Source organism: Ammospiza caudacuta, chromosome 9, assembly GCF_027887145.1.
Source record: "Ammospiza caudacuta isolate bAmmCau1 chromosome 9, bAmmCau1.pri, whole genome shotgun sequence".
NCBI classification, from domain to species: Eukaryota; Metazoa; Chordata; class Aves; order Passeriformes; family Passerellidae; genus Ammospiza; species Ammospiza caudacuta.
The window spans coordinates 26,920,227-26,934,736 of NC_080601.1; the positions used below are offsets into that span (position 1 = coordinate 26,920,227).

Sequence of the window (14,510 nt, forward strand, 5' to 3'; positions counted from 1 at the left end):
CTGTGCAGCAGCAGACATGGGAAGTGTCACAGAACCCCTCTCCTCAACCCGAACTATGGTGCATGTGACAGTTTCTGTAGCCAGATTAAAGGCAGGGAAGGCAAGCAATGAAGTGCACCCCAGCCAGCTTTCCTAGCACTTCCTACCAGCAGTCACAACAAGGCAGGGAAAGAATAAATGGAGGGCTGTCAGTGCAGAGGAATGGGGAGGAAATGAAGTGAATCCAAAGCTCCTGACACTGCAGAACAAAGGAGCCATGAAAAGGCTGCAGCAGCTTGAAGTGAGCACTCTTTAAGAGAGTAAAACAGATCCAAGCAGCTGTTTGGTTTTGTGGCTCAACTGTATTTTGTTGCTGGGTGAAGCATGGAAACTAATGAAAAATAAACCAAAGCCCTTACTGAGATAGAGTAAGAAATAATACCTCAGAAAAGGGAAAATAATGTTGACAGAGAATCTGATGCCAGTGAACTCAGCAAAGCTACATCTCTGAAGTCAAATTCCCTTGATTGGTCACATTTGGATCCTTCTAATTCTGATGGGGCAAAATCTGTCAAAACCTTTGCTACCAAGAGGAAAAGACTCTCTGCTGCTCCCCCCTAGGAGGGCTGCTTAACTGGCTTATAACTGGTAAGAAACTCCAGCTAGTTTGTAATTAGCACCATCAGCTTATGACACTTCCCCACAGAAATATTCTACTACAACATGGGGCCTGAAAAATGAGACCTGGCAAATGAAATCCCAGCCTCCAAGTCACAGGACAGGAGAGTTTTCCTAGCTAGGTTTCTGCTCTGGCTGGTAGAACCGGACTAATTTTCCCTCTATTTTCAAGTCTGCTGCAGAAGGAGCTCCATGTCTGGTTTCCACTGCATGCAGTCCACTAAACTGAACTGCAGAAGATCCCATGGCAGCTAGATTGTGTCCCTGTAAGGGCCAAGGGAAAGTTCAGAGCTGCTCTGTCCAGACACACAATGTTTCAGACACTTCCAGGGATGTTTCTAGGACAGTAATACTGAGCTAAGCATATATTTGCTGAGTCTTGGAAGAAGGCCCTCTTTTTTCTTTCCCCCATACCAAAGCTGCTTTATAACCCAGGCTGTCAGAGGTCACCCTTGCCACTAGATCTCCCACAGAAATTGCTGTGTTTATTCAATTTTCCCTCCAAAAAAACACCAGGCTCTGCTTCAGCTAAAGGCAGCTATTCAGCTCCTCTTGCTGGGCAGAGTGGTCCCACTCCTCAGGGATGTGGCTTCCCTTCTTCTGCAGATAACGATGCACAGGGTGCTCATGCCTAGCTTCCTACAGAACTTCCCAAACTCGTGTGGGAGGAACTGAGACAGTGGTCACCCATCAACACCAAAGCACTGGAGGCTGATCACTCAGGAGAAACAGAAAGGCTCTTCTGAACTGCCACTGTCTCATTCTGTACATGAGCACCCTTACTGCTTACATCTTCAGTCCTGTGGCTGTTAATTCAAGACTACTGCTTTTTGAGAATAAAGCCCTTTAGGTGACTCCTCCCTATAGAGAAGAAATAATTTTTAAGAGTGCATGGAAATATGGAGGGAAGAGAGAGAAAAAGGATCTCCTATGAAGCAAGACGATCAAAAGTGTTGAAAATCAAGTCTAGAAAAGAAGGTCCCACAATGTTTTTGTTTAGCAGCTCTATTTTTAAGCCTACAGATAAAAGCCAGGAAGCCACCATTACAATTTCCCCTTGCAAACTACTTTGACAGCAAAAATTACATTTCCAAGATTACACACATTTGGTTCCTGTCAATGCTGCAGGAGATACCACAAACATACATGAGGTTTGTAACTTAAACAAACTGGAGATATGGGCCCCCTTGTAATCAAAGTGTAAATTCTGTTTTGTTTCTCAAAGATTATCTCTAGCCAGTGGACCCTCTGTATAAACCAAAATTTGCTGAAGGGAGCAGGGGAACTCTCAGTGGACGTGTCACTGAAGAGGACCGATAATAGCATTCAACATATCAGATTATTATTCAAAAGTCTTTAGAAAAGATATTTGACACTTCATGACTGATATGTAAAGTTACTGTAAAGACTTAACTCAGATAAATGGTTTCATGAGAGAATCAGCAGAGCGTCAGACAGCAGAATGACACTGCTGTGAGTTACACTGACAAATCTGATATATCATGCTGGCTTCATTCAGCTTCTGTGACAGGCAAGAGTATAAAACAGAAGTCAGTGAACCATCCCAGACCTACCATTGAAGTTATATGCTCAGATCTACAGAGAATACAAAAGCATATAATTTTGGTTCATTAAGTTTTGACTTCAGAATTACCAGGGAAAAAAAAAGACAAACAAAAGGATAATTCGTATTCCCCAGCTGCAGCTTCTGTTACATCAACCTCAGTGTTGAGGTCAAGTGGGCAGAATAAACTTTACTACATGCTACAAAGCACACACACCAGCTAAAAGGCTGCATTCAGCAACACTGGGATCAAAGTCTTACCCCCTTTGAGCTAAAAATGGCAAGAAGGCAGCTCTGCTCTTACTGAGTGACATCCAGAGATCTATTAATTGCCAACTCCACTCCCATTCCTTTATCACTAATTTCAAGGCCCTAGACACCTTTCCCAGCTGAGCTGAAGGAGGTTCCTCTCTGGATTTTGAGCTGCCCCAGTAAATCCAAACAAGGCATGCATGAAGAGGCAAAGCCCGCTTGGCAAAGAGCTACAATACACATCTGTCACATCATGCATTATCCAACTGCAACCTGCTTGGGTCGGAAGGAAAGGATTACTGTGTGTCATTCTCTCTCCTCCCCAGACACAGACACTATTTAAAATACACACAACCAGAATTTTTGCACTATTTCAACCACCCAGCTCATACCTTGCTGCTGTAGCTGTGCTCTCCCAGCCCTCCCAGACACCGTGGCAACCCAGTGCTCAGTCCACTACTTATTCCAAAGCCTCAATTCCCTGTCAATGTACCTTTCTCCTCTTCCTTTTCCTCCTTCCTAATAGAAGGCAGGCTTTTATTTTGCTCTGGTTCTACCTAAAGTCTCCTGAACAAATACAGTAGAGAACTGGGATCAAAATATAGGGACAGATCTTGGTGGATCACTTGGAAAACAGCATGGACAGCAGAGAGCAGTACCTGTGTCCTTGGAACAGCTCACAGTACTACAGAGAGGGCTTTTTTATAACAACAAAGACTTTCCCCCAGAAAATGCAGCACAGGTAGGGCTGTCCAGCAGGAAGGTGTGCACATACACAGGACAAAGGATCAGAGTTGCACAGTGCCCTGCATGACAGCCACATAACACCACATGGTCTATACAGATGTACACAACAGCCCTGGTACAAGCAAATCACAGATGTTTAAATGTTATGGATCACTTTCTCACAAGTTTTTAACATCTAATGTCCTTCTGTAACCACTAGAAGAGGAGAAAAAAAGGAAAAAGGAAAGAATACAAAAACCCCGCCAAAACAGGAACACAACCATTTTGTGTTCCTCCAGCAACACCGTGGTGTTTTGCCAAGCTGAGGCCTCTTCTATACATAAACAGCAATAGCTCTAAAACTAAAAAGACACTTTAAAACCAGTTTTTGAATGCAGAGCAGAGTCAAAACAACTCATACAAAACTTAATCTAAAATCTGGCTAGTTTAGGCACGCCCATGTTTCTTGTCCCACCCATTTTAAGATGAAGTTTAATGAAGTGCAACTTTTCACATAAAAAGAATTTATAATACAGCTATTAAACCATCATATGATTTACAGCAAAGCAAGATGACCTGTAGCCACCTTGGCAATGCTCATCATGTAGCAACAGGTCACCTCTGCAGTCACAGTGTAATAAGGACTGAAATACTACTTCTGTCTTGCCCAGCCCGTTCACTGGCTGTGATACAACATACTGGCTGCAGAAAAATTAGGGATGAGACATCTGACTTCTTAAATTTTAGGAGGACTTAATGTCAATGACAGTTATTTTTGGATAATTGCAGACCTTGACAACTGTGCTTTTTTGGTTTTTTTTGTGTAGGATCACAGCTTGCACATGGTGAGCAGTTGGGTGCATTCCAACACATTCCCTTTAAACAACCTATTTCTGAGTAAGCTTTCTTTTGTTTCACCTGATGTATTTCTGTCAAGTAGTAAAGGGGAATCTCAGAAGAATTTTTAAGCATTGGTTATCGCATTTTCCATACCAAGCAACCTGTTAGGACACCTCTCTCACAGGAAAAACCTCAGGACAGCTAAGATGAAGCTCCATTCCCTCCTGAAGAAATTGTACTGACTTGGCTGACAAAGCAAGACACTGAACCTGACAGAGCCTGTGAGGCTCCTCCAATCCCATCTGTCAAACAAGAATTCCATATTTTGCATGTGTGACTGAGCACATTGAAGTTATGAGGTGTCTTGAAATGGCAACCTGGTCCCTCCTCCTGGCTGTCTGGATTTATACCTAAAGTCAGGTCAAGGAAAGCAGACCTATGGTTTTACAGCTTGAGTTGTCACAGAGCTTCAGTAGCTCTTTCAAAATCTCCTTCATTCTATCTTCCCAGTTCCCTTGGCACTGTTATTGCAGATTCCTCCTAGTCTATCACTGAGGTGACAGACTTGCCCTGACATTTTCAAAGTTCTCCACCACTGCTACTCCTCACTGTCCCTTCAGTGACTCCTTTGTACAGCCACTGCAGCCACCTCCTGCCTGCTTTGCTTCCTTCCCAGCCTTTCAGCACACACTGCTCTTGCAGAAGGCCCTTGGCACAGCACTTCTCCGGCATTTCAACCAGACTCCTACTAAGGACATTCCCAATTCAGTTGCTCCATCTTGAATTTTCAAGCCTGTGTGCTGTGCCTTGCTTTAATGCCCTACTACACACACTCACATGTTCATGTGGATTTCCCCCTCCTTCAAATTCTGTGATCTTTTCCCACTCAGCCTCATGCCTTTCATATGATGCTTCATCAACCTGAGCACGCTACTTCCTTGATCAAATATCAAATAACCTGAGGCTCTCAAATCCTTCCTAAAAAAAGCCTTACCTACCCTGATTTCCTGCCTTCCCAAACAAGCTTAGTTTTAGTCCTTCTCTAAAAGCTTTTAAAAATACTGAAGAAGGATCATTTTACACTGTGAAAACCCCTTTGGTTGCAGTAAGATTCATGCCAAATTGCCACTTGCCCACGTTCCTTTGATGCACAGATCTCCCTCTCTTTGTTTAGGCTGTAAACTCTTTGGGACAGGAGCCTTGCCTTGAAGCAGCTAAAATACCACGCACGTTTCCAGCCCTGCACAATCTGCCTCATCTTTCCCAGGCAAACAGCCAGTGCTCAGACATTTCTGCTTCCAAGTTCTGAGAGCCACATTTCACATTCCTCTCCTTCACCTCTGTTTTGTAAGTTTTCTCTTTTCTGCCTCCATTAATAAGCGTGGAAGTTAGCAGCAGTGCTCCAGGAGCCAACCAAATAAGGGAATCATTTCCTTTGCTCAGCTGGGGCTTGTACATGCCCCCAACTTTCTGTGACCCCCTCCTGGTTTGATATGTAGGAGTAGGGGAAGGGATAGAGGGGAACTGGGCTAGAAATTAGCCAATTAATGATTTCTCAGCAAAATGCAACAGCCCCAAACCTACATCTTCCAAACCACAGAAGAATTTTCTTTCAAAATACTTTCCCCTCTGTCAGCAGTCTGTGTTTGCCCTCCCCCACTCCTCCGCTCCACCCCCCCTTTGTCAGACCTGCTTCTGGAAAAAGTCTCTCTGTTCCAGAAAGCAATGCATTAATTCAACATGGACTTTATTTTACTGGCCTAAATATGCAGAGAGAGAATGACTATCCAGTTATCAAATGTGTTCATCTGCAGACAGAAGCTCTTCAGCCTTTGTCCCTCTTCCCTTCCCTGATTTTTGTTTTAAATAATAGAAAACCTTGTGCCAACAGATAGAAAAGAACAGTAATGACATTTCTTCTAAACAGCTTTGTATTGTGCACGCTCTTACTTCAACCAAGCAAGGACCAATAAGCATTTACTACTTTCCTTGGAGAACAGAGTAAAAGAAAACCCAAACAAACAAACAAACAAAAAAAAAAACCAACCAAAGGAGAGAACAAACTAAGTCTGAAGCTGCTCTGTGCTGGTTTGATTTAGCACAGCAGTGTCACTCACAGTCTTCTGCTGTGATTGACAAAGACTTCATCACCATCAAGCACAAGCAGGAAAGAGCGAAAACAAGGGGAGAAGTCCCATGGAGGGGGCTTCCAAAGAGGGCAGAGCAGCTCTGGTGAGATGCAGGAAAGTGTAAGAGTGCACAGGCACATCAGCCAGGCTGGATTATCAATACTGACCAAGTGCTCTTTCCACAGCTACAAAACTGGCTGAAGAACCACTCACCTGGGCTAGGACATGGGGTTCCAGTATTAAAACCAAGTCAGGATCAGGTTCAAGTATCAAGACCACTGGGTTACACGGCTGCCTTCCCTCTACACACCACCTTTGCCCACCAAGCTCCCTCACTCCCTACGACAGGCAAGCAGTGGGAAGTTCTAACTTCAACTCTTTCAATGAATAGCTTATTCCTTGTGCTAGGAGCTACTCCTAAATACTACTTCTGCTCATTTGGCAGAAATTCAGCCCATATGTCACTATATTGTTGGTATGAATAACTTTAAAGTGCTTTTCTGCATTGTAACAGCTCCAGTTGAAAGCATTGGGCACAGAACCAAAGCAGCAATAACTTAGGTCAGATATCTGGCATAGAAGACAGGCATGTAACATCCCAATTTTGCCAATCAAACTGTAAAAGCACAAATGACTTTTCATTAAATTAAGCCTGTAAATAATCCTAAATTCTCTTCCAGGGGAAGTGCCAAATAACTGCATGCATACAATTACTATTTAACCCTGTACAAAAATGAACTCTGCAGCTTGCAGGTCTAATGAGTGTCAAGTCTGAGGAAAACTACAAACTTTCAGGGTTCTCCTCACAACCCATATTGTATTACTGGAGTTTTAGAATGTATAGGAAAAAGTTTAGAAAATGTACCACATTTAACATTAAAACAACCGCAAGCTTTGCAGCTACATAAGAAACACAAACCAATGTAATCTCTTAGATCTGGGCACACCACAGACCATTTTAAAGAGAAAAGTTCAGCAACAAAAGTCATCTGTTTCTCTTTGTAGAAACAGACTACAGCTGTTCCCGTGCAGATTTTTTTCAGGTTTAAAAAAGGAGGACTACCATGATATTCAACAATTTGTCTTTCATGCTTCTTATTCACAGACCCAGTAACATTGCTTCCAAATATCTGGAGGTCAGAGATGCCTAGCCTCTTCAAATGGCTTTGGAAAAGTTAGAAATAAATACGCCATATGCTACCCCTAATAATTTTCCCCCATCAGGCACAGTCCAACAGGGAAGCAAACACCCTTCTCTTCTGCACTCCAGCTTTCTCAGTGTTTTCAACATTCAAGTCACTTAGAACATTCTGCCCTTCAGAAGCAATGCTTAATTCCTTTGATTCTAGCCTTAAAGTGATTCTATCACAGGCCTAACTGATAGAAATGCTTATTAAAGGTACCCAAGCATAAATACAAAGGGAGGCATCCTTTACAGCTTGCTTTTAAACTCCAGTGAACTCCTGGAGCTAACCCTTCCAGCTTCCAGCAGCAAGGACTATTTCAAGCAGAATATTGCTGGGTGGGAAAAATTTCAGCCAAAATGTTTAATTGAGTTTGTTTCCAAGGAAGAGGCCAAGTGGGGAAGGGGAAGCTGTTCTGCTTGTGTTGAACAATTCTGGCAGCCTCCTGTTTGAACAACTTGACTTCTTCTGTGCTTTGGAGCAAGGACTTGAAGGTTGGCAGGGGAGTGTATATGTACACTTTGTGCATTCTGTCATTTCAGTGCAAATTCACCCAAATTTGGCCTTGTTAGAAGTCTTCTGGGCTGGGATGGGAGGGGAAGATGGGAGAAAATCTCTCCTGACCTCATATAAACTGTGTTTTGTTAGAGAACAGCAGGCTGGACACCCAGAGAGACTCATACTTCCAACAACTGCAGTTTGGAAGGAGTAGATGTCTGCACAGGCTGCAGCTCTGCCAGATCATGAAGCCACTGTCTCCAACTTGTGCCCATTTATTCAAGTCACTTTCTTTATTTCCAGTAAGCCTGCTCTTGTAAGGATTCCCTAAGCTATCATTTCTGATGACAATAAACAGCTTATTTTTAGCTAGCTGTGGCTGAAATACATTGCAGAGACCTTATAGAAGCAGCTCAGCCACAGAGGGTGCCCCAAACCTTGGACAAAATCACAGATTGCTGAAGTCTGTGCCAAGTCAAAGTGCCAAGATTCAGTCTGAGATAAAGCACATATTCTCCAACACCCTCAAAACCCCAGCCCTGCTTGGGCCTAATAGGGAAGAAACTGTAAAGCAAGAAAAAGGCAAAGATTCAAGAGATTAGGGGAGCCTGTACTGGGGAAGACTGCCAGGGAGGACACTGACACTGGTCTGGAGAAGATGCACACATGGTGGGCATCAGAATGCAAAAGGGAAAACCTGGGAATGCATCTTAGGTCCTTGAGTCTTACCAGCTGACTGCTAAGGGACTGGTTATGCAGTCTTAATATTTTATAGAGTTTTGTTTGCAATATTGTACAAATAGAAAAGAATGCATTTGTTTTCACCAGTAAATAAATTGTTTAGAAAACTGATTCTCATAAATTCTCCCAGTTAAATTGCCAGGAAGCATCTAGCACAGTTTGACAAAACAAAGTCAGTAGCTCCCAAACAGCTGGGGCACAGAAATAAGCACACTTCCCCCCCCCTTCCCCAAGACAGCATGTGTGCTTACGAGGGGTTTTTGGTGCCTTCAGAGTGCATTTGGTGGCTGAGAAGCAAGACCTTGTCTTCTAATGGTAGTTTCAGTTTCTGCAAGGTCAAGCTATGGCAGGTAGAACACAGCTATTGTTGCTTTTGTTTCCTCAATAATAATTTGAAACAAAGTTAAAGGGTCTGAAAAGCTGGGTGTGCTTGAGACAGGAGTCTGCACATGGTATCATCATCAAATCCAGGATGTAAATTTGCCACTTTAAAAGTACATTCCTTAATAGGAAAAGGCACCTTTCCATTAACTGAGGATCACCTCTTGTGCTTACATCAGTAAGGTTGTCTTAAAGTTACAGAGGTGCAAATGGTGCCTTGTCCCACCTTTCCTTTACCAAGGGCAATGAAAACACCGGATGATTTTCCAAGTAGAGCAGGAGGTAGATAGGGATACCTTTGGTTTGGGAAAGATGATTCATCTGCCCTTAAGAAATATTTTACTTATAGGGCTCCTCAGGCTTCACCCAAACACAAGGTGTTCCCCCTTACCCTGCCACACTCACTGTTAGACCAGCAAAAGCTGAAAGAACACACAACAAACCAAACCAACTAAAATGCTGCTACTGGTGGCATTTTAAATACCTGGGAATGATGCCAAAAACTCCCAAAAGTTCTCAAGACTCTCTTTAGTACCAAGCACTGCTTGCAAGGAAGAGAGGGGAATGCAACTGGATTCTCATCTTTCCACACCACACGCTTTTCCAGTGTTCACATCTCCAACCATGGCTTTTTGGCATTCAACTAATTTTAACAGCCCTGAAAGTATCACTTGTCCTTACTGAGGCAGGAAAGACTGAGCACAAATATGTCCAAATTAAAACACAACAGATGTGAGCTTCCCCGGCAGCACAAAGTCAGGCTGCAGAGCTACCCCTGATGACCAGCTTCCAGCTCCTGGGGTGGCTAATCCTGGCTCTGAGCCACCCTCCAGGTGCCACGTAGGAAACCCACAGCTGAACTCTGGAGCTTTGGCCCCTCACTACCAAAGTGCCAAAGATGCAGGTCCTGCCACACAGCTGCTGAATTGCAGTGTGGCTTTTGGTGCCCCTGAGTGGCTGGTGCCAGAGGAAGCTGTGAATTCACCTCGGCTCTGCTGCCTGTTGACTATCCCGCCCAGCGTCCATCGCCGGTCCAGGCGCCTCAGGTGAGCCTTGCGTCGCTTAGAAACTAGTTTGGAACATGGATGGAAACAAAACAAAGGGGGAAAAAACAGAAGAAAAAAAAAAGTGATGGGAGGGTGAGGAATAAAAACAAAACATGGCATTTACAAGCACTGGTCTTGTTAGTGGGAATGGGTTAGGTGGGATGCAGATGTTTTGTTTTAGTTTATACAATACAGTGGAACAAGTTAACTTCTTGAGCTTGAGCAATGTGAGCCATCCAGAACTGTCACAAATTGCTACTCCTGCTATTGGCATTTCTTAAAAAGCAGTAATTATAATAATTAAAAAAAAAATCAAAAACATAGACACACTCCAAAACAAGCTGCACAACTAAAGACAACTTGTCCAAGGAGAATGCAGTGGCAGGACACATCATTATCACTGTTGTATCTTCTAATTCAGCTGCATGATCTTTGGGGAATTCAGTCTATTGCACACAACATGAAACCCAAGGGCTCTAAACCTCTCTAAGAAAAATTATCACACTATAAACAAACCCACAAACTCTTATGTAAGTTCCCTCATAAGAGCAGCACTCAGGAACTGAACCCAAGTGAAAAGTCTGATGTGCTTGCAAGACATGACTTGCATTCATTGCCACAGCTGGTTCTCATGATCAAAACTTCCAATATACAGATTACAATATCAGGAAAAAACTAACCTTGCAATTTTTCAGCAGGCTCAAGAAGCTAACAAGCCAGGACTGAGTGTCAGTTACATACTCAAACAATACTTAAAACAATGCTTAAAGTATAAACAAAGACAAGACACTTATGGAAATGGCACTGTGAGAGCAGCTGTGCACAGAGGACACCACTTGTTTTCTGGAGCACATACTTAGATCTCTACTCAGACTCTTCCTTTGCCTGTACAGGTGTGAAAGACACTGGAACCATGAGACCGGCACAGAAACACAGACAAACGTTTTTCCATTCAAGGGCTTCCATCCCAATTTGGCAACTACTGCAAGGGGACTAGATGCTGCTGCAAAGCAATGCAAGATATTGCAAGGCAGTGATAGCTGAAGTGCAAACAATCATTTTACCAGTGGTGCTGGAAAGCTGTTCATAAACTTTGATATCACATCATTAATAATAATTCAATTCTGTATATGTGCACTTATTTAGGGATTATATCCTTATACTGGAGTAAGCACTGTTGTTTCCTAGAACTGTGTTCTGTTGGCAATCAGGCACAGCAAAATTACTTGATTGGGAAATCATAAGCTGGGCAAGAAAAAAAAAACTTCACCAACAAGTGGCTTTTGACTTTTTGTCCTTTATATCTGTCAGGGACTTAGACCAGACTTTTGCATCTAGCCCACTCTCCTCAATTTCTCCTTTACTGTAAGGCCCAAACCTTTCCACACCACCCTAGGTGGAGGTGTGGTGAATGGTGTTGAACAGGTACATTATCTAGTCTCTGGTACTCTGTACTTTCCCTTTGATCCCACGTTGGTCAAAAATCAACCACAGATTTTCAGATGAGCCAAATCTCAAAATTTTAGATAGCTGTGGTTTTGGCTCATGGAAATCACTGATCCTCTTGGAAGCCCATGGAGGGACAAAAGATGAGCAGATTTAACCTGGTGACTTTCCCCAAATCAACAGGACATTAGACTGCCAGTTACACACATGCTACACAGGGAGACAACACAGGACACATTGCTTGACACACAGATTACAGCAGAGAGAGAAGTTGCAATAAGGCTGCCTGGGTCACACAGATCCACCACACTGTGTCCTCACAATGCATGGCCATCCCCAGTGACAGCCCTTTTACAATGATGCTTCTGTATGAGCCAGGGTTGTTAACTTAAAAATACTGAATTTTGTCATTTTGCCCAGACTTGGACTTGGTTGGTCATGCCACAGTCACCAGAAAGGTTGCCTATTAACAAGTGTCTATGCCTTTCCAGAGATTATTTTAACATGTTTACTTTATCAGATCCTGTAGCTGTTAAATGTTTCTTTAGATTGCTGATTGTTTTCCAAGCCTGGCAAGATGTGTTGGTCTAAACACAGGCCTGGGTAACAACCTGTCTGCCTTCATCCAGACAGAAATGTTGTGCAAGCTCAGGTGCAGGGAGGAAACACTTCTGCCCTTCTCAGTGAACAGGCTTTTTAAGAGACACATGAAAATATTACTGTTATATTAGTAGAGGCAGGATTATTAGCAAGATGTGTTCAGCCCCCTGCTATCTTTACTGGGCCTGCCACAGCAGAGCAGACTTCAAGGTTTGCCTGGCTTGTGGACTTGTTCCAGGCCTGTTCACATGGGGAGGGACAAGGGGCTGATACACAAAGCTCCCTACATCAGTGTTCCTGTGCTTTCCAAGTTGGGGGAGCAGAGAGATTGCACAGTTGCAGGAAGTCAATGTCTGTTGGAGTCACTCTGAAACTTGTGCAAGCTCTAAATTGTGGGGCTAAGGCATTTATCCACTAGAAGTGCCTTCCTCCTCAGTTACATCTGAGCCCCTTTCTCCTGCCTATCTGGAGAGAGCTGGCAAGTTTTCTGTCTAAGTACAGTCACTTTGATACACCTTTTAAAAGATAGTGAATCCAAGTAATTACTTCTCCTATGAAGTAATTATATGGAGAAAAACAGCCCAAGTAGAGAAAAACTGGAGGGGAAGAAACAAAGAATGTAGGAAGTCTCAGCTTAGACAGCTAATAATATAAACCAAAGTTACTAAAAAGCAAGCAAGCAAAATCTGGGGCACATAAAAGCAGCTGCAGAGGTTATGCAATTACATCTGTCACTGAGATGGAGCTGAGCAGAAAGGGAAGGGCAGTCTCAAGTTTCAGCATACCTGGATTTGGAGTGAGGCACAGAGCAGGACTGCTGACCATAGCTGAAGAGAGCAGTGTAATGGATTAAAAGGGACAGAGAGGAGGAGATAAGGAATATTTGATAGATTTTCCATTACCCAGAAGAGACTGCTGGGTGGCAGCATCCCTGTGCAGAGTGCACTCCAGAGGGCAACATGAAAGAGGAGGAGAGCATGAAATGAAAGCAGTTTAAGCTGTAAGGCTGTCAAGCACACACCATATTTAAGAGTCAGGAGAAGGGAGGGAGCTAGAGACCAACAGTCAAGGCTTTCTCCAGTGCTTGCAGAGCAGAGCAGTAAAGTTCTGTTCTTTAATAACAGAGAAGTTTTACTCACTGCTTTTGCATCCACTGAGATGTTGCATCATACCAGACTGGTCCTGACCTACCAGTCTAGAGCCAGTCTGTCTCTAAACCAGGATATGGGTAGACTTGAGCAGGGAAGAATGAGTTGCAGAGACCAAGCTTTCAATAAGCCACAGATGTCACCCTTGGAGCCCAGCACAAAGTCTGGCTCTGCCTGTGTGCTGTGTTAGTGGGCAGATGGTCACCCCAACACATCTCTAAGCCTCCTGCCTGTGCTAAGGAAAGGTCAGCTGAGTTTCCACATTCATTTTACATAAGTGTCAGGTCAAGAAGACCTAGGTTTAGCAACAGATTCACTAGAATGGAGCAAATCATAATAAAAGTGTCCTTTGTACACAGTTGCTACATGAGAAGCCCATTAAGATGTGGTTAGTGTTTCATAATGGAACTGAGGAACATGCAATGCTGAACTATTTCATTTCTGGAACCTGAATTAAGCATCTTTAGTTAAAAAAAAAAAAAAAAGAAGGAAGCAGTGTGGCTAAATACATATACATGACAAATGGCATCTCACTTTTAATAGAATGAGACCTTACCAATTAAAATTACCTTTCCACACAATCACAGACCATAGCAAACAGCAGTGAAACTATTTCAAAGATTAATTTAAAGGAAATTATGAGAAGCAACCATTAAAGTTAAACCTCACTCCTTTCAATGGCCTGTGGCTCTATCATGCATCTCCTACCAATTAGAATCTCTCACTTGGGGGAAAAAGCATAAAGCAAGAGAATACCAGTTTTCTCTTGGTAATAAAAATTTTTCCATACCTTCCCCAAATTTAGATGTGTTGATGTCAGAATCATCTCTGGTTCCATTTTGGGATTCCAGGTATGTAGCAGGGACCCATCCCTGCTCCTCTGCTGTGCTCACAAACCACCAACCTACAGAAAGAAGCAAAAGAAGTTTCTCAGTCAACATTCAGAGAAACAAGAATAGTAAAATGCTACAGAGAAGATGACAGTCAGCAGCTTCAGTGCATGTTTGAGGTATTCTGCAGCTTCCTAGAACAAGAAAGGGTTTAGTGCTATCACACCATTTCTAGCAGATCATCTCCCAGTGGTAGTGTGCAATGAAGAAAAAAGGTGCAATGAAGCAAATATCAATTTACTTTAAGAAATTCAAAGTCCATCCACAAATTTGAGTGAAATTCCCTAAGTCAGTCTCACCTAGCTGGTCTTGCTATAAGCACATCTACAATATCAAAACACTTTGTATATGTAAATATGTACATGGGCACATATTAGACAGCAAAAACACTGCCCAAATCCTAATATG

General features: G+C 43.0%; 1 protein-coding gene across 3 annotated transcripts in view; it reads right to left on the minus strand.

The window, feature by feature from the left end:
• The window catches only part of SH3PXD2A (SH3 and PX domains 2A), a 62,818-nt gene that overhangs the window by 12,548 nt on the left and 35,760 nt on the right, over nucleotides 1-14,510 (minus strand). For 2 of the 3 annotated variants that reach the window (XM_058810395.1, XM_058810393.1), the window contains 2 exons: nucleotides 14,003-14,116; nucleotides 9,958-10,041 (listed from right to left, as the gene is read on the minus strand). In XM_058810395.1, coding sequence (XP_058666378.1) covers nucleotides 9,958-10,041; nucleotides 14,003-14,116 — 198 coding nt within the window. The remainder of the gene's footprint in view (nucleotides 1-9,957; nucleotides 10,042-14,002; nucleotides 14,117-14,510) is intronic. The other variant, XM_058810394.1, reaches the window with a different exon arrangement.